A 26,470-nucleotide genomic window follows, 5' to 3' on the forward strand; every position below is an offset into this window, starting at 1 on the left:
AGGCCTGCTTTTCCTTTCTCCCACACTGTCAAACCAAGGGAGTGGCAAGTCCAGCAAGATTCAGGGCTGCTCCTCCTGTTACCATCCCCATGGCAGCCAAGGGCAACTTGTGAATTAACCCTTCCCTTCCCTCCATTTGTTTGCTACCAGCAAACCTGCGAGGGTGGGAGAAATAGTCGATCTGCAGCCTGACAAGGTGTCCTTTTCTTGGTAGCAGACAGGCTGGTGAACGGCTGGGTAGCGTGATAGTGTGTCCACCAAAGGGGTCTCAAGGTATCTGAGTCTGATAGCAGCCAGCTGGCACTTGGGCCTCCTTGAAGGACAAGGAGAGTTCTGCGATCAACAGGTGGCCACTGCAATTTGTAGGTTTTCCCCCGTAAGCCATAATTATCAGATGAAAACTAGGAATGCAAGACTCGGGATCCGGGTGCGGGGCTGGAGGAGATTCTCGAGGCCAAGCTCTGCATTGTGAAGATCAGGCATCTGAACTAAGATAAGTCCGCCGGCTGGCCCAAGAAATCGCTGTAAGGAGTAGTAAGGCAGCAGGCAATCGTTCGTGCAAGCCAAAGGAATCCATGCCCTCCGATGGGGAGGGGCTGCACTACCGGGCCAGGTTGGTCTCCTTCTCCCCCAACCCTGCATCTAGTAGGTGCCCTCGCCCCGGCTCTGTTGCCAGGCGGCCCCGCTGCCTACTAGAATCACAGCTCCTCTCTTTCCTCTTCTCTCCCCCCGCCCTCCACGACTGCCCCCGCAACCCGGCGCAACAGGCTGGGGGAGCACCCAAAAGGGGTCCGTGTGCCTTTAAGGCCTCCTGCTCGGCGATCCCGGCTCGGAGCGCGGCTTGCCTTGTGGATCCGGGCTAGAGGGCGGTCACTTTGGACACACCGCGGGGAGGGGAAGGAGGGGACGGGCCCGGAGCGAGCGAGCGGGCGGGCGGGCGGCAATGGAGAGGAGGCGGCGGCGGCGGCGAAGGTGGCGAGGGGGGGCCGCGCCGTAAACACAAGAGTCGCGGGACCGGGGTGGGGGGAGGGGGAGCCTCTTTCCAGCCGGAGAGGAGGGCCCGGCAGGACCAGGAGTCGGCCCAGCCGCTGAGAGGTAAAGGGGGGGGGGCTGTCTGTGCAGTTGGGGAAGCTGCAAAGGAGCAGGGAGCAGGAGGAGCGCGCAAAGTGCGGGAGAGGTCGCGGGGGGGGGGGTATGCATTCCGCTGGGGACGGTGGCTGGGATAGCCGGTCAGGGCGGGGGGCACTGCGAGGTTGGTCCCGGGAGCCGCCGGTTCCATCCAGGCCGGGCCTGTGGCAGCAGAGGCGGCTCTCCCGAGGAATGAGAAAAGCCCGGCGGGACTCAGGGGTGGGGGGCTGTGCTGCGGTTAGGCCGTCCCCGCGTTGCCTTCGGGGGATCAGAGCTTAGCCCAAACGTGCCTGTTTGGCGCGCCTGGAAGGCCGAGGGGAGCGGCGGGTTGCAGGGAATCTGGGCGGGTAGGTGGGTGTCCGGACAGGGCAGCTCGCTGAGAAGCGCCAGAGGCTCCCACTGATTGCTGCGGGGTAGGGGCGGACGCACCTGCACCGCCGGGCAGCGCGGGGATCCTTGGGTGCCGGTGCAGAGGGCAAGGAAAGTTCCCTTGTCTCGGTCCCTTGGAAAGTCCTTATGGAAGGCTGGGGGGTGGGAGTGGATACTCGAATGTACCTTCCCCCCGCACCCATCTGGGAAGCACAGGCTAGAAAGTCCAAGCTACCTGACAAGGGGCGGTAATGCAACTGCTTGGGTGTCACTTGAGGAAGGCCCATGCAAGGGTTCACCTTCATTGTTCTGTTAGTAAAGGCGAAAATATATGACCTCTTCCCCCACCGCCACCGTCGGCTCCCCTAGGATTGGTTTTCTGGGATGGCGGTGGCCGATTGGCTGGTTCCAGAAGATGGGCGGGACTGTTGAGCTCATTTTAGCTTGGTCAGGTTATATACCTGAAGGTGGAGCAGGTGGGCTTCACCCAATCTTGATCGACCTCTAGAGTGGCTTTTTTTTTTAACACTTGGCTGCAGCTTAAGGAAAGGTCAGGACTAGTGGTGGTTCTGGGATCCTTCTGCATGCATGCAACCCCTAGAAGGTACAAGAGGGGTGGGGAAGGGCATGATCCTTCCAAAACAAGCTGTGACCTCCTAACAGCAGGACAAGACTTTTGTTTAGAAACTGCTGTACAGGACTGCTGTACTGTTACTTTCAGTACGTATTCCAATGGACTAACACGGCTAACTGCAGTTTTTGTCTGCAACCTGATGTGATTTGAAGGAATGTGCTGCCATAGGATAAGGAGTACTTGAACATGGGAAGTGGTGTGTGTGTTTGAGTGTTTATGTATGGGTCAACTGGGAGGAAAAACCGTTCTGTAAGGAACAGCAAAAGGTATTCAGTAATCTTAGGGTATAAGCTGACCTCAGGAAATTGTGGTTATTTTATCACATTGTTGCTGTTTATTATTATGATACTATTTCAACACTATTTGTGTCTCAGTTTTTATTTCAACTCTAAGGAGGTGCTGTTTAGTGGAGATCTTTCTCCCTCCACCCCTTCTTTTAGGCCAGTGCCTTACCAAGTTATATCCTCCATGCTTGACCTCTCCAGCTTGCTCTAAAGTTGCGTCTTGTACCGCCTGGCTCCTTAAACCAGCTGCTGCATCCCGCAGGAGAGGCAGCTGCATCAGAGTGCCCTCCGGGTGTAAAGCCATTCCAGATGAGAGGGGTGTTGTGGGGATCAGAGGGGAGGTGAAGAAGAGTCCAGCATCTGGAGCATGATGGCATTTTTATTGTAACGGGTAGTGATGTCATGATGTTGACGGCATCTCCCTGGATGAATGCAGATAAGGGCTGTGTGGGAGTGTGCTGGAATCGCTCTCTGGAGAGGTTGGAGCTAAATGAGCCCAGGGGTTGGCTGGTGTTGGGGACAAATAGAGTTTGAAAGGTGAAAACTATTCCAATTTGATTTCACACTGAACTGGTGGGGGAAAGGGTCCGGCTGTCTGACATTCACGCACTGGGCTTAAAAATCCATCCTGCTGCATTCCCGCACTTAGGCGGGTATCACAGAGGAATGTTCAACTGACATGCAAATGTTGGTAAAATTGAGTTTTGGACAGAACTGCATGTGGAGTTCCTGTTGCCTTTGATTGCAGATGTTTGATATGTGGGGTCAGATAAGGAAGAAACAAGTAGGGGCAGAGCTTGATTCTCTGGTGGCCTATGATCCCATAGACAAGACTGCATCTCACTGGATATATATCTCCCTGGAATTTATCATACATTGTGTTCAAGTCTATCTTCTTTGTAAATCCTTGGATGTATAGTTACTAAGAAGACAGTAGTTACTATGATGTATGTGGTTTTTTTGTAAGCGCTGAAATGCTGTAGGATCACTGCTAGGGAAGGCTGGGTCGTTTGGTATTTGGGTGAAATGTTAGAGGACATAACCTTTTAATATAAAGGAATGGCAACCATTGGCTTATGTGTGAGAAAACAAAAGGCATACAGACAGGGTGGTTCTCCCTGACATTAGTGATCCCAGCTAATTAAGACTCAAAGCTGCTGCTGACAGCATAGTTCTGTATCTTTGTCTTCATGGATCCTTCTTGAGTTCGTCACTCAATAACTCTTAAAATAGCCGTCCACACCATGGTGCCTTCCAACACCTCTTATGTTGTTCACCAAGTGCTTTTAGAAAATGGGTGGGGCTAAGTGGAGTTTTTGCTTGACAGGACTTCTGATCGGCTGCATAGATTAAAAAGCATCCTGTTAAACAGATCTTATGCCTGCAATGTTAAAGAGTTACTGTTGAAGTTATATGTAATTCAATCCCTGACGTTTTGTAGTTGGCGCCTTCTCCTGCGGCAGCCATTTTGTGATTGGCTCACCTTTCTACTGTGGCCATTTTATGATTTTACCGACTACCCTTTGTCAATTCCAAAGGAGCCTGCAGTCTCAGAAAGTTGCAGGGGGGTCCCCTTTTCTAAAGTCCGGTGGAACATAGTCTTTTGTAAGGCTGATACATAGATCTTAGTTAAAGCATGTCAGCTTGGATGAGGAAAAGGATGGGGAATAGCATGTTCTTTGTCAGTGAAACTGGTTTCTTCCCTTCCTCCTTGCCTTTAGGGCTGGTTGCCCAGATGGTTTATGGGGCCTGGGATGTGTGTGACATTGGAAAGCCTTACTAGTATTTTCTATAAGGACCTATCTGTGTGTGTATGAAGCTGGGTGACCACATCTAAGAATTCTTGTTCATGCTGCCCTTATCTCTGCTGCTGCTAAGAGGGCTTTACCATGCAGTTACTGATTTAAACTTACTGACGGTTAGGGTACAGGCCTTGGTAAGGAGTAAGCCAGTAACTTTCAGCCTCTCAAGAATACCTTTTTCTCAGCTGTCTCAAGTTTCACTAAATGAACAAAAAATTAACCCTTCCCAGACAGCATGCATCTCACTACTACAAACAACCTCATGAATGTCAAATTAGAATCTATTTCATTTTATGCACAGCCATGAGTAATATTTACTTCGTGGCAGCTGGAGACAGGTCCCATTCTACAGACATGTGTTGAAATTCAGTCTCAGCTTACTTTCTTGTACGCAGTTTCCTTTACAAAATGAAAACTTCAGAAATTTGAAGAATCCTGGTGAGCGCTGTCATAAGGCCAGGCCAGGGGCAGATGGTCTGTTTAGGTCCGGACCTGAGGCTGGGAGTCCTTTGCTTTGCAAGGCCCTGCCCCCATTTCTTCGGAGCAGTCCTGCTTCGCTTTCTCCCTCCAAACATGAACATGCCCCTAAAATAGAGAAGCTACCCTCATTCTGCAACCTAAACATGGTGTTTTGTAAGGCTGTTAATGAATGCTAGCTAAATACCTTTCATTATGCAAAGGTGGACAGGAGAGCCTGTATTTTGCACTCCCATTGTTCTGTGTTGGTGTGGTCCCTGCCCTATTGGCGTAGGAGAGGTTGTTCCCCTACTGCTACAGAGTTCTCAATTGCAGTGCTTTTCCTCCCAGCCATTAATGACCACTATTCATTTATACAAGAAAGAATGAAGCAAGGCTCTCAGGGACTCCATGACAAGAATCAAGCCTGTTCCTTTCTGTATAGTGCTGCCTCTTCACCTTAATAGTCCCCGAACTGGATTCTATCTCTTGGTCAGTCTTGTGTGGTAATATCAGCAGTTGGTTGCTGGAGCAGATATTGCCTTCATGTTTCACCAGTGGCTGACTCAGATTCCTTTGACTGCCCTATGCAGGCCTGGAAAAATACTTCTGATTGTAAGCATCAGCGCCAGCATTTGAGTGATTCCATGCTGCTCGAGGCTAAAAGACAAGTGTGAATGTTCCTTTTGATTTGGAGTCACTGTGCGCCTGCTTCTGAGCACACTCTGTTCAATAGAGCATCATCTCCATGCTTTCCATCCTTGCAAGAGGAATGTGGGACAGCTACTTCACTCTAATCGGTATAAAGTACACACTTAGATAAGCGAGGGTTGCAAAGTGGAGGAAACTAAAGTAGTTAAAAACTCAGTGGGGATGCTGCTGCTAACTCTGAATTGACTAAGAGAATGCAAGGAAGTAGCCATTGGCTACGAAGGAGAAAAATCCTGGTCTGGAGTTTCAGAGAGCAGAATGGGATTGTGTAGTGATTTCAAGTTGTGGAATGGTATCCAACGTGCATGACCAGCCTGACCAGCTCCTCTTCTCCCTGCAGGTTGCAGTCTTGGCTCAAGGTTGAAATAAGAGAGACGTCCCCCACGGTTTCCAGTCTGCCTTCCCTGTGAGAGATCCATGACTCCTCAACACACCCCATTCCCAGTGGCCCTCCAGGTACTAGGGCTTCCCCAAGGCAGGGCAACCAACTCCTGAAGGTGCTGATAGTCCCATGTTCCAGAGACCGCTGTAGAACCACACAAAGGGACTCGCTGATCACATCACACTTCCCTTTGCTGGGTCTCTGGATGCTCTTTCCTGGAGATCCTTCAGGTGCTAGTCTTGTCTCATCCTCCCTGTTGGGCCTGCTTGATTGTACCCATTGCTGTCCTGGATTTGCCACTCAGTCCTCAGTTTGTCTTCTTCTGGAGTCTGTTCTCCATGCCAGAGCATGTCTTGTCTAGTGGCTGGCTTCTTATATGTTGTGAATCCTGTAACCCACACATTAACCTATAATGCAAGTATTCCTGTTTTCTCTGACTTCACCCCTAGAGAGAAATACTCCCAGACCCCCAAATTTTCATGTGCCTCTAACTACCAACAGTCTGCTAGTCCACCAGGAGCAGCGGTGGTGTAGCAGTTAAGAGCAGGTGTGCTCTTATCTGGAGAACCGGCTTTGATTCCCTGCTCTGCCACTTGAGCTGTGGAGGCTTATCTGGAGTATTAGATTAGCCTGTGCACTCCAACACTCACCAGCTGTGTAACCTTGGGCTAGTCACTGCTCTTTGGAGCTCCTTCAGTCCCCCCCCCCCCCACCTCACAAGGTGTTTGTAGTCGGGGGAGGAGAAGGGAAAGGAGATTGTAAGCCCCTTTGAGTCTCTTTATAGGAGAGAAAGCTGGGGTATAAATCCAAACTACTACTCCTCGTCTTCTTCTTCCTCCTCCTCCTCCTCCTCCTTTTTCTGTGCTTTTGGGCCCTTCCGGGAAAGGAGGGTACATGGAGCATTTCCTGCCTGCTGGCTTGCATGTCTTTACGGTGTGATCTCTCAGGCAGGAATTGTTCCCCCTAGTGAACTGTATGCATCTGGGTGTTGGAGAGGTACATTTCCTAGTAATTCTCTCTATAGGAGTCTCCTATAGGAGAGAAAGGGGGGATATAAATCCAAAACTATTCTTCTTCTTCTCTGCAGCTTTTGCTCCTGTTTATGCTGGTTTCCCTGACCTGGTTCTCCTTTCCTACAGCATGTCCTGGTTTAGTGGCATCCTGGTGCCCAAGGTGGATGAGCGGAAGACTGCTTGGGGCGAGCGCAATGGGCCCAAGCGCCATCGCCCAGCACTTTGTGGCCCACGCTACATGAGCTGCCTACAGGATCCAGAGCTGGAGTGCGGAGGTAGTGGGGGGCTGGGGCTGAACTGTTCATGGCAGGAGGACCACTACGGCAAGAAGCCGCAGCCGCCATTGCCACCCGGGACTGGAGACCTGGGACTCAAAGCTGTGGATCTGGGCTTTGAGGATGGCAGCAGTCCAGGGAGTGAGGCCAAGGGACTCTCAGCAAGCGATTGCAGCCGGCGCCTCCTGCAGGTGTTCCGTTCCAAGCGTTTCCGCTCCGCCAAGCTGGAGCGCCTCTATCAGCGCTACTTCTTCCAGATGAACCAGAGCTCGTTGACTGTGCTCATGGGAGTCCTGGTGCTCGCCTGTGGCATCATGCTGCTGTTTCACTGTGTGCCTGGTGCCCCCCGTGTGCCCTACGCTTCCACTCTTGCTGTGGCGGCTACTCTCTTTTTGTCCCTCATAGTCCTTTGCAACCGAACTGGCTTCCACCAGGACTGCATGTGGGCCGTGAGCTACCTGGTCATCGGGGTACTTTGTGGTGTGCAGGCCGTGGGCACCCTTCTGGTCTCGCCACGGAGTGCCTCTGAAGGGGTGTGGTGGAGTGTCTTCTTCATCTACATCATCTACACTCTTCTGCCTGTGCGCATGCGGGCAGCCGTCCTGGCTGGGGCTTTGCTTTCAGTGCTTCACCTGGTAATCTCTTGGCATCGAAACCATATGGACTCCTTCTTCTGGAAGCAGGTAAGGAGGCAGGCCAGAGGAGGAGGGAGTGAATAGGTGACAAAGCAAATAGACTGATAAGTGCTGGCAAAGGACCAGGCAAAACCTTACACTAATTGGGAGGGTGGGGGTGGAGGTGTCTTATTGAAGTAGGTTTGAGGCTTTGGGTGTGAAAAGGAGAGTCTGTATGGGCTGAAATCGAGATGGCAATTGGTTTGGATTCCCAGGCCCTGTTGAATGAACAAGCAAGTGGTTGCCTCAGAGCTTAAAGGCTAAAGCCTCCCTCTCAAGTAACACTTGCCGCAGGTACTTGCTGCTGTATGGCTCCTTTTGCACTACTAGGGTAACCTGAGATGTCTCTGGCCACTCTGGCTCTTCCTCAGTGCAGCATTGCCCCAGTTTCCCCAGGGGAAAGTAGAATATGATTTCACTGGGACATCAAAAATGGCCTGCCAGAACTCTCCATTCTGTGTGCTGACCGTGAGTGAAACATAATTTTGCTGTTCATCTGTTCCTCTGCAATCCGGCCCAATTTCACCGCTGGGTGCATAGTAATGGGGGAGGGGGAGGGGGGAGGTCACCTGGAGATCTCAGCTTTTCTCATTGGTATCTCATGTATTTATGTGATGCAGAGTCTGGCAGCATCTCCATGGAATCTTTGCTTAAGTTCTTATAACGATAACAGCTCTGACAGTGGTGGTGAGATAGTGAATGTTCCTGGACAATCTGAGGTTGAGATCCAGAAGCTGTTCAAAAGGGGCTTCCAGTTGCTGAGAGGAAGACTTTTTGGGCCCTCCCTTTTGTCCTTCTCTGGAGAACCCCCAAACCTTCAGTGTCCAATTGGTCAATTTTTATTTCACATGTCCCTGACTTACTTCTTGAACAATCTGCAAAATTAACTGTGCACTTAATTCCATTATGCCAAGGAGCAGCAGTGGCATAGTGGCTAAGAGCAGGTGCACTCTGATCTGGAGGAACCGGGTTTGATTCCCAGCTCTGCCCCCTGAGCTGTGGAGACTTATCTGGGGAATTCAGATTAGCCTGTACACTCCCACACACGCCAGCTGGGTGACCTTGGGCTAGTCCAGGGGTCTGCAACCTGCGGCTCTCCAGATGTTCATAAACTACAATTCCCATCAGCCCTGCCACTTGGCCATGCTGGCAGGGGCTGATGGGAATTGTAGTCAATGAACATCTGGAGAGCCGCAGGTTGCAGATCCCTGGGCTAGTCACAGCTTTTTGGAGCTCTCTCAGCCCCACCTACCCCACAGGGGTGTTTGTTGTGAGGGGGGAAGGAGATTGTAAGCCCCTTTGAGTCTCCTACAGGAGTGAAAGGGGGGGATATAAATCCAAAACTCTTCTTCATTACACCTTTCTAAGCCTTTCAGTTAACTCAGAAGGGTATAACCATTCAGGATCACATGGCTAGTGTTTATATGGATGAGAACAGACTTGTACAAGCATTTGGATGATGAAGAGTTCTGTGGTGTCCAACTGTCTCTTTCTTAACTTGGAAGCTGATGCATTAAAAGTTACTTTCTTCCCTATATCACTGAGGCTAGAGTAACAATAATTTTCTGGACCCTAGAACCAGATCTATACCCCAGTCCAGTGATACAATGGCATCTCGGACCATTGTCACTGTATTGTTGGTGCTGTGTAACGTGCTGTGTGGTGCCTTGGCAGTGATGTAACATTGGTAATTTTATTCCAACCCTTTATATTCTGGGGTAGCTAGTCTTGGGTCGGTCTGTCTGTCTGTGACTTGGTTCTCTGTCAGTTGCTTAACTGAGCATCTCTGCGTAATGCTTTTGTGCTTGTTTCTGCAACGTGCAAAAGTTCTGCTAACCCTTATGCTAATCATGAGTGACATTGTCCTTTTGTCATTCTATTGCCCCGCCCCTTGGTATATAATTTTGTTTTGTACTTTTATCCCTTTTGAATCTGTTGAATTCAGAATGTAAAAAAGTTAGATAATTATGCCACTGTTGCTGTGTATTGAAACTCCTGCATAACATGTTTCTTAAACAGAAATCACTGAAAGGGTGGAACACCACAGTAGCAACAATGCAGTAGTAAAATGTATAATAGATGTATGGAGAGGGGAAAGCTGGGAGGAAGGGAAAGAGGCCCCAAGAAGGGGGCGATGTAGAATACTGATTTGGCATTTTCAGGCTCTCATGGTGACACGTCTGAGCCCCTCTATTGAAATTGGTTTTTAAAAACAGGCTTGGAAAATTCATATCTGCAATTTTTTTTTTTAAAAAAGCTGTGGTTTCTGTCACTAAGGTTGGTAAGACTGGGTCGCCTACCTTTGTTCTGGGAATAAGTAGGCCAGGAGGGCATGGGTTCTGTAAAGCCACAAGATAAGTGACAACTTCAGGTACCCAGTTTACCTGAGAGAAACATCACAGTTTATTGTTTAATGTGCTGTCAAGGAAAAAGGGGAGTCGGCTTTAAATTTATATATCGCTCATAATTCTGCACAATACTTAAAATAAAATAAACTTTGGGGCACAACTTTTTGTTAGGGGTAGTCACCTTCTTCCGGTCAGATAAATATGGGTGTTTGTGGAGAACCGCTTCTTTCACATCCTTCATTCACAGAAGTTGGCTTCTTCCATGTCATGCTTTCCTATGACTCTGGCAGTCCCATCCAGCGATGGGCTGCAGCAGTGCTTTGGCAATGCCCCACCGCCTCCAGGAGGGCTTCTTGGCATTGGGCTCTATAGTCTTATTCCACCTGAAAGGGTGGCATAAGTCCAAACCCCAAGCACTGGGGTTTCGGTGGGCAAAGGCCAGGAGGGAGCTGACTAATGTTGGCTCTGCCCCCCAGAATGCTCCTGGCCATGGTGTGGCTTTTTGCGCTGCCAGGCCTATACGAGGGTGACAGCTTCTGGATCAGGTATTGTGGAGCCATGCACCACCTGGCCACTGGGTTAAGTAACCCCCCGCTGGTATATTTGCCCCTTGGACTGGCAAGTCGGTGCAGGGCTGTTCCAGCTCCAGAGTGGGATTCCACACACCCTTGGGTGGGGCTGTTCAGGCATTTCATATATGGCCAAGGACTTGGAACCAGGTTTTCTACATCTAAACTTGGTGCTCTGAGTTGGATTCTATGACTCCCTTCCACAAAGTCTTTTAACTCAGAAATACTTCCTCTCTGGATAATGGTTTTTTCTAATGAATTGAGTCTTCCACTGCTGAAGAAAAGTCTGTCTTTGTTGAAGGAAATATTTCACTATTGGAGGAAAACTTGATGGAGGCCCTCGATCTTGCAGTGTTTTTACTGGCAGGCGGTGCTGCCCTGATTGAAGAATTGACTTGACCACAGTTGCACAAGCCTTGGTAACATGCAGACAAGAGTGTTGTACTACATCCCATGCTTTGCAGACTTCTTGGAAGCTTCAGTTTAGCCAAAAGTGTCCCGTTGTTGTTTGAGTCTCACCACCTTGACCACTTTAACCTGTTTTGGTCACTTATATCAGTTTTCAATTTGTTTCCTGACACAATCTGAAATCTTTGATTTGACCTTTTAAAGTCCTCAGTAGTTTGAGTTGAAGATACAAGAAGGACCACCTTCTCCTTGCCGGGAGATGAGTTTAGTGTAGTCCTGCTTTTTATGTGACAGTATGCAGGGATGGCCAACCTATGGCGCTCCAGATGTTCATGGACTACAATTCCCATCAGCGCCTGCCAGCATGGCCAATTGTAGTCCATGAACATCTGGAGCACCATAGGTTGGCCACCCCTGGATAGAGTGACCTCTCTGGCAAGTTAATTTGACTATCCTGCCAGGTCATTTTTGGAAAGACAATTCTGTATCTTTAAAGGTGTCCTGCCCTGGATAGCCTAGGCTGGTCTGATCTCATCAGATCTCAGAAGCTAAGCAGAGTCAACCCTGGCAAGTATTTAGATGGGAGACCTCCAAAAAATACCAGGGTTGTGATGTGGAGGCAGGCAATGGCTACCCACCTCTGAATGTCTTTTGCCTTTAAAGCCCCACCAGGATGTCTTTCCTTGACAACCCCATCAGATGTGGCTTGATGGTCAAACAAGAACAACCCCCCCCCCCCACACACACACACTTTTAAATTACAATGTTATGGTGCCCCATGGGGAGGGGCTGGCCATTTTTTGGCATTTGAAAAGGATTGAGCCCTTGTGACATTTTTAAGTGACCTATGTTTGACTCTAAAATGGTGATGATCTTGGGCTGTCCCTGAGGATGCTGTAACACAGAGGCCCCTTCCGCACATGCAGAATAATGCACTTTCAATCCACTTTCAATGCACTTCGCAGCTGTGTGGAATAGCCAAATGTACTTGCAAACAATTGTGAAAGTGGATTGAAAGTGCATTATTCTGCATGTCCGGAAGAGGCCCTAGTTGTGCCTTTTTAGTTCAGCCTAAGCACTGAATTCAATGGGACTTAACTGTGTTTAGAATGGTAGACTTACAATGCACACCTGGCAGATTTACTGCAATCTGAGCCAATTGAAATTGGTGACCTTAGACTGGGCTAATTATGCTCAGGATCGCACTGTTTTGTATGAGTTTTAATTTTACATCAGCACTGTTGTGCTGTTTTCTACATTCTGTGATTTTTTAAATTGTTTTGCAGTTGGATTGTATAAGTTGTCCTCTACCAAAATGATGGGGTTTAAGCATTTGAACTAAATAAACATAAAGCTTATGCTCCAAAACTATGTAACAACCCCTTTAAATATGTCAAACATCCCTTCAACATTTTTATATGTTCTGTGGAATCGTCCCTTCCTCATTCTTTAGCAGAGCTGGCTGTTTTGACAGTAGGACTACATGAACTAGGCTTTTCTCAGCCTTGTAGCAATTAAATGAAAGAATACTCAGATTGATTCTGAACTGATAATTTTATCACGCCAACCTTTATTGCGGAGTTTGTAATCTCTGTAAACATAACAAATCTGTTTCTCCAGCAGAGTGTTCATTCTGGAGTCCTTTGAGCCCTGCATAGTTTGTTACTTGTTTATTCATTTTGCCTTTGAAGTGTTTTGTGAAATGGTGAGGCCTACATGCTGAAGGGATGCCCCCTTCCTGATGGAAATTCCATTGAAGTTTTCACTGCTGCTTTGTGGCTCTATGTTCAGGATTGTATGCACACTGAAGAAGTCAGTTCCATTTTTTGCCACACCTCAATGACTGCTGGACATCCATGCTACTTACTTTGCTCATGAATTAGAAGCAGTTAGTGACAGGGATACTCTGGTACCCAGGCAGAAATCAGTGTTAATGCGAAGCCTTAGAAATGCCAACCATCTACTTCTGAAGTTCTGTGTGTATGGAAATAACCTTGGTCAGATTTGCACAGTGCTTCCCCATAGCTGCCATTTTTCCTGCAGGCATGCTGGCAATTGTGTTGGGAAACATTTAACATGAATTTTGGTACCCTCTCAGGCTAGTTCTCAAATGTAATACTAGCGTAATACTCCCGCCAGTCCCAGAGATGGCTGAAGGGCTATTCCCTGGGCATAGAAGATTGAAATGGTCAGACCAATTGCAAAATAAAATAGCTCAAATTTTGTCAACAGATGACTGACAAATTGTCATACCGCTATATTAAAATCTGGAAATGATATCTTAGAGCAGTATGAGGAGATAACAAACCAACTTCAACCTTTATTAATTAATAACAAATGCCCATCACCTGTAACTCATTAAAATCATGTTTGGTTTGATCGAGAATGCAAATCTTTTAAAAAAAATTCTGTTAAAACAAATGAAGCAGGCAAGATATAGTAAAGAGGAATTTAAGCTAATTCAAGTAAAACAACTCAAGATATAATATAAGAATTTGCTCAACAGAAAGAAAGATGGACATGCCAAACATCTTTGGGAGAAATTAGATAAAGCTGTTAAAGGGGGAAAAAAGAATCCCAGTTTTGGGCATTAGTTTCCTTAGGATCAAATAGAACAGCCAATCAGTTTGAAGCCAAAATTTCAGGAAATACCTGGTATGCACACTACCCTAGAATTTTTGGTAAAAATGAACCTTGGTGTGCATTGCTGAAGCCGCTTGCTCAGGGCTACTTAATCAGGGTAAGTTGTGGTACCAATAGTAATAGTAGAGGGGATCAGTTTATTTATGATACTTTGTATGTGTGTGTTAGAGCTTACAACAGCCTTGTAGGATAGGCCACTATTATTCCCCTGTATTGTAGGTGACTGGAAGAGGGTTGAGGCTGAAAGAATAATGACTTGCTTAAAACCAGTTAATGAGTTAATGGCTGAGGTAACTTCAGCCAGAGACTTACATCAATTTTTTTAAAGTCCTTCCTCTCTTCCGAGGAGCTAAAAGGGACTGTCCACATCTCTGTTTCTCCTTCACAATGATCCTGCGTGGTAGGCTAGGTTGTGGGAGTTTGAGAGGCCAAGTGACTGACACAGAGTCATGGTGGAATGGAAGATTGAGGTTGAGTCTCCCAAGTCTTCGTCTGATATTCTGATCATGTTCATAGCGCATCAAATGTTGCATCGTGGCTTAGAGGGTTGGGCTAGGATAACTTCTTGGAGAAGGTTGTGTGAAGACGTTGAGATTTTTGTGCATAGTTGCGAGGTCTCTACAACCCCCTCCTGTTCCCACTATCCATCTCCCAGAGCCACGCTCTTGAGATTTTCCTGCCACCCACTCACCCTACTTGTGCCTTTATACATTGAGCAGCAGGAGGGATTGAGAGGGATTACAAAAGCTTCTTTTATGGATCAGGAACATCTCCTTGGACAAAGCTTCCAATTCATACGGCACAGTGAATGAAGGGCAGCCCAGCTTGTGGCAGAGGAAGAAGGCCCACCATGCAAAGATCAGTTTAGGCAGCTCTGTGGAAGCTGAATTTTAGTGGGTTTATTTCACCGAGGGGATGGGCTCTGGGCTTCCTTTAGCCATCTGTCAAGCTAAGAGCCTGAGTAGGAAAGTCAGTGTCCCATTTCACACTGTTCCTCTCCTGCTTGCAGCTCAGTGCCAACATTTTGATCTTCCTTTGCACCAACATTATTGGCATTTGTACCCACTACCCTGCCGAGGTGTCACAACGCCAGGCCTTTCAGGAGACACGGGGCTACATCCAGGCACGACTGCACCTGCAACGTGAGAACCGTCAGCAGGTGAGGAGCTGGTGCGGGATCAAGGTTGGACTGGGGGGGGGGGGTGTTGAGCTGAGGTTGGCAGGAATGTGTCTGAGGAAGTCCTGTCACTGAATGATCTAACTTTGGTCTCCAGTTCCTGGTTGTGTTACACCGAGTAGTAGGGTGGCTTTGTTCTTTGTGAGGAAGGGCTGCCAGAAGTTTGAGGCCCCTCCATTGGGGGGTAAAAATTCAGTTGTTGGGGGAAGGTAAAAAGTCATTGGTAAAGACATTGTAAAGGTAAAAAGACAATGTAAAGACATTGTCCTGACAACAGGACTAAGATGTTGGTGCTGTAGTAGAATTTTGCAATAAAATGGTTGAGGAAAAAAATTGTAAGGGGTCTTTCTTTCACGGTGGGGGACAGGAGCGGCTTCTACTGTCTGTGCTGCCGCAGCACGTGGCCATGGAGATGAAGGAAGATATCAACACCAAGAAGGAGGACATGATGTTCCATAAGATTTACATCCAGAAACATGACAATGTCAGGTACCGGGATGTTGGAATGGGGGGAGGAGATACCTGAAAGCAAGCAGGGTCCAAGAGCGGCAGTGAACCTAAAAACATTCTACAACAAACTTGTAGGGTGCTTTTTTGGTGGGAGATGAGCGTGGAGAGAAGAGAAGTTGTTGGGGACTAAGGGGGCTATTGGGTAGCTGGAAGTTCTAATACTTGGTTCCCTTCTCTTTCTACCCAAACAGCATCCTGTTTGCTGACATTGAGGGTTTCACTAGCCTGGCATCTCAGTGTACGGCACAGGAACTGGTTATGACGCTAAATGAACTCTTTGCACGTTTTGACAAACTGGCTGCGGTAAGTAATAGAGGTAGCACTGGGGGTGTGGATCTGGGCTGAGACGTTTTCTGGCCCTGTCGAGGGTTGGTTATGTGGGGCTAGTGTTGTGCCCTGTCGCTCTGCCAGAAGATAATACCGTTTTATCTCCTGGTGTCCAGTTCTGTTAGACAGTCCCTTCTTAATGTTGCGACTGCCCGCTGTTCAGTGATATCAGACATAACATTTTTCGTTCTTGTGTTTTTTCGCATGGAAACTTTTCCATGTATAAAAATCCTGATTAAATTTATGAAACAATAATATATTAGGCAAAATGGACAGATTCAAAGTAGCAGTTATCTAATTTCCAGGCAATTATCCCTGGAAAAAATGTGTGTGTGTACATACATATATACACACACAATAAATGGAGGTATAGTAACATCAGAAAGTGCATATCATAATCCAAACGAAGGTATGAATTCAGCTAACTTCAACCCAAATTAAAATTCTTACACCATCTCAGGATGGAATATAGTGGTTATGACAAAACTGACTGGCTTGTGAGGAAGAAAATTTCGCCATCCAGTAGAGTGCAGGGGGAAGGCCTTTCTCACTACAGCAGGCCTCTGAGCCCAGAGTAGAAGTGCCTGGAGAAGGAAAACTTGGTGCATGAGAGGGAAAACTTTGACCCTGACTTGGAGATGATTAGAGTTCCCTCTTCCTTCCAATCATGACAGGAGGAATTTGTTAACATTCAAATAGAGAACAAAGAAGAAAAACTTCAGTAAGAACAAGCAGGCCTCTAGAAAGAGACACAGTGATGCTAGTAAGCAAGCTCTCCAGCCCTCCCCCCTCAACCCAACCTAAAAAGATTGCTACTCAGTTTGCAGCAGTACTGGACACCAGCAAAATCCCTGCCTGACCGACCAAGGCAACTTGAAAGCCCTGCTTCGAGTGGAGTTCCATTTCTCCCTCCTACAGGTCAGAGGAAAAATATTTGTTTATAGATTTGACCTCTCTAAAACCAACTTTGATAGAGAGGATGGGGAATTATCAGAGGATGAAGCTCCTCAGCAAAGCCAGCAGCGTAAAAGACTGTTTCCACAGAAGGAACACCCCCCTCTCTACATGGTTCTTAAAATCCTTCAGCTCTCCCCACATACAATAACCTGAGGACACTGAAGAGGAGAAGGAGGAAGATGGGGTCCCTGAAGTCTTGTCTAGTCCCAGGAAACTAAGATGTGCCTTTCTTTTCCCCAGGTTTTAAAAGCTGGAAATAAAGGAGTGGGCTGCCCCAGCACATCAGCAATCACATGTAGGGCAAGCTAAACAAATGTATGCCTTCTCTCTTAAAATATCTAACTTCTTAATTCCTGTGGTTGATGTCCTGGTAGCCGTCATAGCAGCAGCACTTCCTAAAGAAGTGGATGGTAAACTGAAGGATGCCACTGACAGGTCCTTTCACCTACAAACAAAATAGCAAAGCTCCAAAGACTATGGAACTTGGTGTGTGTTGGGGGCAAGTAGGATTCCAGCAATTTCAGGCAACTCTACTGAGAGCTATCTCCAACAGTTAGGTGAAAGAAACAATCTCAAATGGCTACTTCATGGAGTTTTCTGCCTTTCCACCTAATCACTTTTCGAATTCCCCAGTCTCAAACTGCTCGCTAAAACAATAGTATACATTCAGTGCAATAAATCACCTTCTGGACATCGATACAATAGAGCCAGTAGCACCATCACAAAAGTTCTCAGGGATTAACTCCATTTTCCCACAATCCTAAAGAAAAATAGAGACAGAGCAGTCTTGGATCTAAAATTATTGAACAAATTTGTGCAGTATCGATGCTTCAAGATGGAAACATTGAGAACAATCACAAAAGGGAGAGTTCATTATATCAATAGACTTGACTCATGCATATCTCTATGTACTGTTTTTTTTCCAGCATGCTTTCACTGCTTCAGGCTCACCTTTGGAAAGTTCCATTTCCAGTATAAGGCCATGCCTTTTGGTCTGGTCTCTGCTTCCAGAATATTGTCAAATCCCATTCCATTAGTAGCTCACCTGAGGACCCAGGGGACCCAGGGGATCCAAGGGGACCCATTCCATTAGTAGCTCACCTGAGGACCCAGGGGATCCAAGGGCAACCATACCTGGACAGTCTTCTAATTAAGTCACCTTTCTGTGTGTAAGCTATCAAGTATCTAGAGTTCATCATGGTTTCCTAATCCAGAAGAGTTGGTTGTCTCCTTCGCAGTCAGTACTCCACCTGAGGGGAATAGTAGACTATCAACAGGGCAGACTATTCATATCTCCAAAAAAAGGCATTGAAAATAGTGAAGACAGAAGAAGACAGAAGAAAAGAATTTAGATAGTAAAAAAAATGGACCTCATGATCATCAATGATTGCAGCAGTTGATTTTGTGCCATTGGCAAGGACCCACTCTTGAGCATTACAATGGCTGGTATTACCATTTTGAAGACCCATTGCCTTCAAACAACATGTCCTACAGAATATACCCATTTCATTGAAGAAGGGCCTCATCTGGTGTACGATCCAGAACCATCTCTCCAGGGGAAAACTATTTCACTGGTCTACAGACATACCAATTACTATGGACATGAGCCTGGTGGGCTTGGGGCACCTTTGCCCACTGGGAAATGTACAGGGCACATGCACCAAAATGGAATCCAAACACAGCATAAACTTCCTGGAGTTGAGAGTGATCCACCTAGCCAAACAACATTTTCAAGACCAAATGAAGAACATGAATGTCTGTATAAAAACAGGCAACGGTATAACCAAAGTGCATGTAAATCACCAGTGAGGGACCAAGTCAAGATCATCACCGCAGAAAGCCACATACATAATGATGTGGACTGAAATCACATAGCCTCGATAAGAGCTGAACATGTTCAAGGCTCACTAACTAAATATCTAAGCAGACTGGCTAAGCAGAAGCCAGCTAGATCTGGGAGAGTGGGCACTCAACTCTGATCCATTTTCCACAGATAGTGAGTCACTTCAGTTCCCCACAAGTTCATTTATTTGCAACAAGAGACAATACCAAGGTAGCAAGATTCTTCTCCCAGTTCACATGCCTTCAAATGGAACGAGTGGATGCCCTGATGGATAGTTGCTTATCTGATGGAATCATGGCCAACAGGTCTCCTTTATGCCGTTGATTCCAGTCATTCCCAAAAATACTATGCAAAATTACATACATAAGCCTTTATTGGCATAGTCAGAAAAAAGTTACATGAATCGGGAACAATTGCATGGAAACATAATAGATAAAAGGCCCCACGGGGAGCACAACAAATACGTTCTACTGGGAACTCTCTATGCAAAATTAAACTGGAATTGGTGGAGGTCATATGTGTGGCTCCCAAGTGGCTGCGGTTCTCCAGTCTAGTAGCCCTGTTTGCTCAGCCACTATGGGAACTACCAGTAGTTCTGGACATGCTAATGCAGGGCCCTTTCCCACACCATATTCTTCATGGTTGCATTGGACTGCCTGAAAGTTGGGCGGCAAACATTAGCGCATAGACCATCTACATCTTGCCTATATGACTACACATGGAAGGCATACATGAGATGGTGTAGGCAGAAACAATGCCAACCACAGTCAGCAAATCTTCCTCAGATACTTCCCTAGATTCCCTATAAACAAGTAGCCCTGGCTTCTGTCATTCCAAGTATAGATTGTTTCCTCATTTCCAGGCACCCAGGAGTTAAATGTTTCCTTAGGGGACATCATTATCCAGTCCACTGGTGATTCCAAGGTTCCAACATGGAGACTTCATGTAGTGCTACAGGATCTGAATAAACCACAATCTGAGCCACTAAGAGAGCTGTGTTTCGAGTTTCTGACACTTAAAGTGCTGTTCCTAGTGGCAATTACATCAGCAAGAAGAATATCCTAATTGGGAACACTTTGTATCTTCAAGCAGCTATGAGTCTTCCATAAAGACATGGTGGCCCTATGACCAGATTTGTGCATAAAATAAATTCAGTTTTTCACAGGTCACAGGAATTATTCTTGCCATTCTTCTGTCCTAGTCCATCACATCCAAAAGAAAGTGGGCATTCACTGGATCTGCGCAAGGGCTTGTTCATAGTTTATCACCTAGTAGTTCAAGTGAAAAAGGTTTCTAGAGCTACTATTAACAGGTGGCTGGGGAAAGTGCATATCAGTAGCCTACTCACTGCAAGGCCCACTGGGCAATAGCTCTGCATGCTTTCCTGAAGAATAGGATAGTTGCCTTATTGGAGAATAGTTCTATAGGTGACATGTCAAAGAGTCACTTGTGGCTCCTGAACCTCTGAATAGGTCAGAATGTCCTTAGTATGAGGAACAATTAAAATGGAGTGTTGTGGGGTTTCCGGGCTGTATGGCCGTGTTCCAGTAGCATTTTCTCCTGACATTTTGCCTGTGGCTGGCATCTTCAGAGGGTCTAATTAAAATCTTTTAAAGTGAGAATTCTTATTTATTTTACACATCTAACTGGCACATACATAGAAACATAAAGAAAAGATCCCGAGAAGCAATTAGAATCTTAAGACATTGGATGTACCTGTGGCATATCATACACAACCCTTTGGTTAAGACAGCCTTGTCAACACCCAGAGTTATATCCTTCTGAGTTCATTGAGTCACAAGGCTTAGAAGGGTGTAACTCCTTTTAGGATTGCACATCCAGTATTTCAGCAAGCTTCAATGCCTTTGTTGTTCATGGTTTTCCCCCTTAAAATATGAATGGGTGAGGGAAGTGCATGCTATTGTTTATTGTCCTTGAACTTTGACATGTGTGCCAATACAAATAAGTTCTACAGAACACTTTGAATTTGTTAGAATCATACCATCTACACCACATAAAATGTGGTTTATTATTATTTTTTCTCTGAACAAAATATTTCAGTTCAAATACTGGTAGCCTTTGAGAGGCATTTATTCGGCACATCACATTAACGGAGGAGGATATTTTAGTTTTGTTTGACTTGTATGTTTAGTAAGCATGCCAAAACGGATCACAGTCTATTTTGGACACTGGAAAATTTCCTGTTTCATAATTTTCTGAAAAAGCCCCATTGCTCCCGGCTTTGTCAAAGAACTCCACACCCCTCCCATACTCTGGTCCCTGATCTAATAGCCAATCTTTCCTTGCATTTGGTCTGACCTCGCCTGGCTATCTCAGAAAGAAGTTTGCAATGCAGTCCCATGTGGAACTACTCCAGTAAGCCCATTGTTTCTGATGAGCTCAGACTGGAATAACTCTAAACAGGCTTGCACTGTAGGCCAGTGATTTCCCCCAGAGCATTCTGGAGGGGGCGGTCTCTGTTGCTTTTTCTGTAGTGTACGGTTTTTCCTCAACTCTGATCCATTCCACACTTTATGGAGGAACCGCCGGTGTACCTGTGGCAAACATTTTATGTGAATTGGCCCTGTTAAATGCAGGCTTTTGCTGTTGTTTCTTCTCCTGGTTTTGAAAAAGCAGCTTCCTTGAGGGTGTACCATATTTCAAGAGTATCCTTGCCCTGGATAAGTGTAATTATTGGTTTGCAGGGGGTTTCTCATGGGAATTAATAGGTGAGGGAGCAAAGAGATGGGAGCAGTTTGAAGAGGCCAATTGGTGCTACATTTCTGCTGACTCTGTCCTTTCCTTTTTGGCAGGAGAATCACTGCCTCCGCATCAAGATCCTAGGTGATTGCTACTACTGTGTCTCAGGGCTACCGGAACCACGGGCGGACCACGCCCACTGCTGTGTGGAGATGGGCGTTGACATGATTGAGGCCATTTCGTGAGTGTGAGAGGGAGAGCTTGCCAAGGGACTTGGCTTTCAAGGCATTGTGCGCTCTTCTGGATGCTCCGCAGTTCACAATAGATGTGTAACGTTAATGTGTTCTTCCTCTGAATAACACAGTGTGCAAAATTTTGAATTTTTCCTCAGGCTGAATATAAAAACACACACACACACGCTTGTTAAACATTCAGCCTGATGAAGAGTTTTGGAGAACTCAAAAACTTACACATTGTCTTGTGTTGCTTAGTGGGTCCTAATAAACAATTACTTGCCATTCTGGTTTTTTTGCATGTTGCATTGGACCTGCTGGACTATCTACTGTTTTGTCAAACCCACTAGTTCACTGTAAGCAGAATTAATTCTACATTGTCTTCAAATGCTTGCATAAACCCCATTCAGCAGGATAGTTGCTTATCTGATGCCCCTTCCGCACATGCAGAATAATGCACTTTCAATCCTTTATCAGTGCACTTTGCAGCTGGATTTTACTGTGCAAAATAGCAAAATCCACTTGCAAACCATTGTGAAAGTGGATTGAAAGTGCATTATTCTGCATGTGCAGAAGGGGCCTGAGGTGGCATTACTAGAGATGTGTGATCTGCAGTGGAAAAAGTCCAAGTTCTGTATCAAGAAAAAACAAATTTTGGAACTGAATCTTTGATATGTCTTAGAGAGTCTCTGCCCCCAAACAATTTTTATTTTTGTTTTGGGTAGCAGGAGGGGATTGAGCTGACTTCCTGGATTCTGAACACTGGAAGTTTTTAGTGTCACTCTTCCTCTTTCCTATCTCCTGACATTTTATTGGGCATTGTGCACACATTATCTTTGGAGCCACAAGGGTTAGATTCAGGGTCTGCAACCTGCAGCTCTCCAGATGTTCATGAACTACAATTCCCATCAGCCCCTGTCAGCATGGCCAATTGGGTGGCCCAGTCTTGCCCAACCTTGCCAGCTTTCAAAAGCTAAGCAGGTCAGCCCTGGTTAGTACTTGAAGCGGAGACCACCAGAGCAGTCCATGGTTGCTACACAGAGGCAGGAAATAGTGAGCTGCCACTGTTGGTCTCTTGCCTTGAAAACCCTAAGGGCTCTCCATAAGTTGGCTGCTACTAAATGGCACTTTCTACCAGAGATGAAGAAATAACAACTAGGGTGGGCAGTTGTGGAATTGGAACACATTTTGGAGATCAAGTTTAGATGCAAATGCTTCATTTGGACTGTGATGGTGTAAACCCTCTGTTGTAAACGGTAAGCCTCTTGGACATACACATAAAAAATGTCAGCAACTGCTCACTCCTAAACAGTTCTGTGCTTATTTACTTCAGTACACTTGGAATGATGAAACTCTTTTTGGGATGGCACTGCTAGACCACCAGCGGTTCTGAATTCCCAGCTGAATGTATTCTGTGAATAAGACTGTGGTATGCTATGTCAGTGCTTGGAGTTGGCTTTAAAACAACAAGATTCTGTGTCCTTTGATTATGGAAAATAGATTATTGGAAAACTTTTCTTGTCAGCCGGAGGTGCAGAACCATGAGCACTCAGCAATTGACTAGGAGTCCACTTTGGTTACTACTCTCTGGTCTTCTCCTACCCACATTTCCTTCCTTGCCCTCTGCTACCAGTGTCCTTCCCAAAATATATTTCAGGTTCTTTGCAGTATGGCATATTGAAATAAGAGGATGTGCTGAGTAAGATCTTGTAAACTCATACCGTTTGCAGTTTTAAAGCTGAGAACATCTGCCTGTGCGTGTACTACACAGAAATCCTTAAGGACGTACACCACGCAGAGGCTGCCCCAGACTTCCTGTTCTTGGAGGAGAAACGCTTGGTCCTTGTGGAATGCTTATCAGTATGAGCAGCCTTCTCAGCAGAAGTCTGGCCCTTTACATGCTGCTCTGCTTCCCAAGCTATCAGTTGCATCTGGGTCTTGTCTCTTGGGGCTGCACCATTTTCCTAGCCAAGCTGCAAGTCCAATTCCTGCTTATTTTGTTTCAGGTTCCATCCTCAAAGAACCCTATTTGCTACCTCACAGGGTGTTTGTTGTGAGGGGGGAAGGGTAAGGAGCTTGTAAGCCCCTTTGAGTCTCCTACAGGAGAGAAAGGGGGGGATATAAGTCCAACTCTTCTTCTTGTAGACAGAATTCACCTGCAATCAGTGGCACATTGAGCAATTATTTCCACATTTTTTTTGTTTTTGCCATCAAGTCGCAGCTGACTTATTGCTATCCCACAGAGTTTTCAAGGCAAGAGACTCTTCGAGGTGGTTTGCCATTGTTTGCCGCTGCGTCACATCTCTGGTATTCCTTGGAGGTCTCAAATACAAGTACTTGCCAGGGTCGAGGCTGAGAGTGTTTGACTGGCCCAAGGTCACCAAGCAAGTTTCCATAGAGGAGTGGGGTTTGGAACAGGAGTTTCCCACATCCTCAACTGACACTGTAACCACTACATCACACTGGCTCCCCACATATTTCTTCACAGGCACAATCCAAAGTGGTGGCTGTAAATGTACAGAGAGCCATGTGTGGAAGGGCCATGGTTCAGTAATGGAGCATCTGTTTTACATGCAGATCTAGGAAATGTGGTAGGTAGTGTGAAAAGACCACTGCTTGAGATCCACTGCCAATCAAAGTGGACACACTAAGTGTTCTGACGCAGTATAAGGCTACCCTGCATATGTGGAAGTGCAAATTCAAGAAATAGTTAAGAAGTATGTGATTTTATGGAATGGGGAGGAAGAAAACTACCCAGAGTCTCCACATTTCAGCCACGAGGGAGTATTGGGTCATGTTGCTTAATGTTAGTGGCCAAACAATTTGTGCAGTGTTTTCATCTCTGACCTTTAAGGCAGTGACCTAGAGATTCCTAGTATGAAGCCTTTTTGCCTGCTGAGTGGATTCCTGAATCTATGACCATTCTGTTCCACATGCTTTGATGTACTGTGTTATCTACTGTGCTTTGATGTACTGTGTTATCCACATGCTTTGATGTACTGTGTTATCGCATTTATTGGGTATATAGGAAGAAGGCCAGTATGTTTTGCCATAACCCTTGGACTACTTCTGTATATCCCCCAATGTTCTGTGTTCACTGTCCTGGTATATGGTGAGGAATTTATACATTAGGTTCCCCGACCTTCTTCATTTGCTGTACTGTACTGACCAAATGTGTCTATTGATCCTGGAGTTTATTTCTTTCTTCCCTTCCCTACAGTGAGCCCCATTCACCATTCTGATGTGAAAGTTCTGTGTTTGGAATATGCTGCCACAGGAGGTGGTGATGGCCACTAACCTGGATAGCTTTAAAAGGGGCTTGGACAGATTTATGGAGGAGAAGTCAATTTATGGCTACCAATCTTGATCCTCTTTGATCTGAGATTGCAAATGCCTTAACAGTCCAGGTGCTCGGGAGCAACAGCCACAGAAGGCCATTGCTTTCACATCCTGCATGTGAGCTCCCAATGGCACCTGGTGGGCCACTGCGAGTAGCAGAGAGCTGGACTAGATGGACTCTGGTCTGATCCAGCTGGCTTGTTCTTATGTTCTTATGTTCTAAACTGTTGTCCTTCCTTCTTTCCCTTGTCAATATGACATGTGCATTTGTCACATTTTGATCCTGCCCTTCCTCCAGTGAGCTCTTATTTTACTGACCTTGGAAGAATGGGCGGCCGACTCCCTGGCTACCTGAAACTGGCTTTGGTTGGGATCAAACTCAGGTTGTGAACAGAGCTTCAACTACAGCACTGCAGTTTACCACCCTCCTCCATGGGACATGTTAATAGACTCATGTGTTAATGGGGATTGATGCATTGATCTACCTTACAGGGTCACTGTACAGATTATCTGAATTTGTTATTTGACAAAGAAGCTGAACCATAATTATTTATGCATGCAAAATCCTTAAGAGAGTATCCTTCTGTCTCTACATCCCACACTTCAAGATTTCAAGGGAATTTTGCACCATATCTGAGCTAAGAGATTCATGAAGATTGACAGTCCATGTTTCCCTTTTCCCCAATGGAAGCATCTCTTTTAGGTCTTTCACTAGCCTTTGAGGAGGGTGTGAGTAGAAACCAGATGGGGGGCAGGGTGTTGATGCTTATTCCCTTTCCCTTCTTTCCAGGCTGGTACGTGAGGTGACAGGTGTGAATGTGAACATGCGTGTTGGGATCCACAGCGGGCGCGTGCATTGTGGAGTCCTGGGGCTGCGCAAGTGGCAGTTCGATGTCTGGTCCAATGATGTGACCTTGGCCAACCACATGGAGGCTGGCGGAAAAGCTGGGTGAGTCATGTTGTCACAGGGCTGGGTAGTGCATGCAGAGGGTCTGAGGTATTGATAAGATGTGATTCTGCATAAGGGAATGATTGGGGAGGGGGCACTTCATAGCTGCTGAAGTATTTGGATGAGGCTTTGGGTTAGAGATGGTGGGCTGAGATAGCACCATATACTGTGGCAGGGGTATAGTTGAGACACTTGGCTATTAACAGCTGAGGGAGAGCTATTTTATAAGCTTTCTGGAAGTACTATGTTAACACCTTTGACTCCACCTATTCCAAAAGTGCTCACAGGGTCATAAAGGTTTGGGACCCTGGTCTAGCTTCTCTGCTGCTGGAACAGCAAAGTTGAGTGCAAAAGGGAATACCTTATTTGTGATTTATCTTATACTGATGTCACTGGTACCATCCAAGAGATTTGACTCACAGTAGTGTAGCCACCTTTCTTCACTGAAGTATTACTAATGGAGAACAGGAATGGGTGTTTTCCAGGAACTCAGGAGGTCATTGCTGTCTAAAAGCAATTCTTCCACAACAGCAAATGTTGGCAAGGGCAATGTTGTTTGACTGCCCCCATCACCTTTATGTGGTTCTTCTAAGAGAGCCATACCTGCGGAGCAAAAACCCGCTCTCACAAACACACATAAACTTGGTTTAGTTGAGGCTTGCTGACCAAGGAAGCATGGGATCCCGTAGAACTTGCAGCCCCTGCTTTAATAAAATGTGGCAGCTCTGATCAAGGTCTG

General features: G+C 46.3%; 1 protein-coding gene across 3 annotated transcripts in view; it reads left to right on the plus strand.

Moving 5' to 3' along the window:
• The first annotated feature begins 225 nt into the window (after positions 1-225).
• Positions 226-26,470, plus strand: part of ADCY6 (adenylate cyclase 6) — a 63,268-nt gene continuing 37,023 nt past the window's right edge. The window contains exons 1-8 of one of the 3 annotated variants that reach the window (XM_048488430.1): positions 226-613; positions 5,725-5,840; positions 6,906-7,737; positions 14,706-14,855; positions 15,241-15,362; positions 15,575-15,686; positions 21,324-21,451; positions 25,573-25,731. In XM_048488430.1, the coding sequence (XP_048344387.1) occupies positions 6,907-7,737; positions 14,706-14,855; positions 15,241-15,362; positions 15,575-15,686; positions 21,324-21,451; positions 25,573-25,731 (1,502 nt within the window). In that variant the 5' untranslated portion in view covers positions 226-613; positions 5,725-5,840; position 6,906. Of the gene's footprint in view, positions 614-931; positions 1,096-5,724; positions 5,841-6,905; positions 7,738-14,705; positions 14,856-15,240; positions 15,363-15,574; positions 15,687-21,323; positions 21,452-25,572; positions 25,732-26,470 lie in introns of those variants that run through there. The other 2 variants (XM_048488429.1, XM_048488431.1) reach the window with 2 other exon arrangements.

Source organism: Sphaerodactylus townsendi, linkage group LG03, assembly GCF_021028975.2.
Source record: "Sphaerodactylus townsendi isolate TG3544 linkage group LG03, MPM_Stown_v2.3, whole genome shotgun sequence".
Lineage (NCBI taxonomy): Eukaryota > Metazoa > Chordata > Lepidosauria > Squamata > Sphaerodactylidae > Sphaerodactylus > Sphaerodactylus townsendi.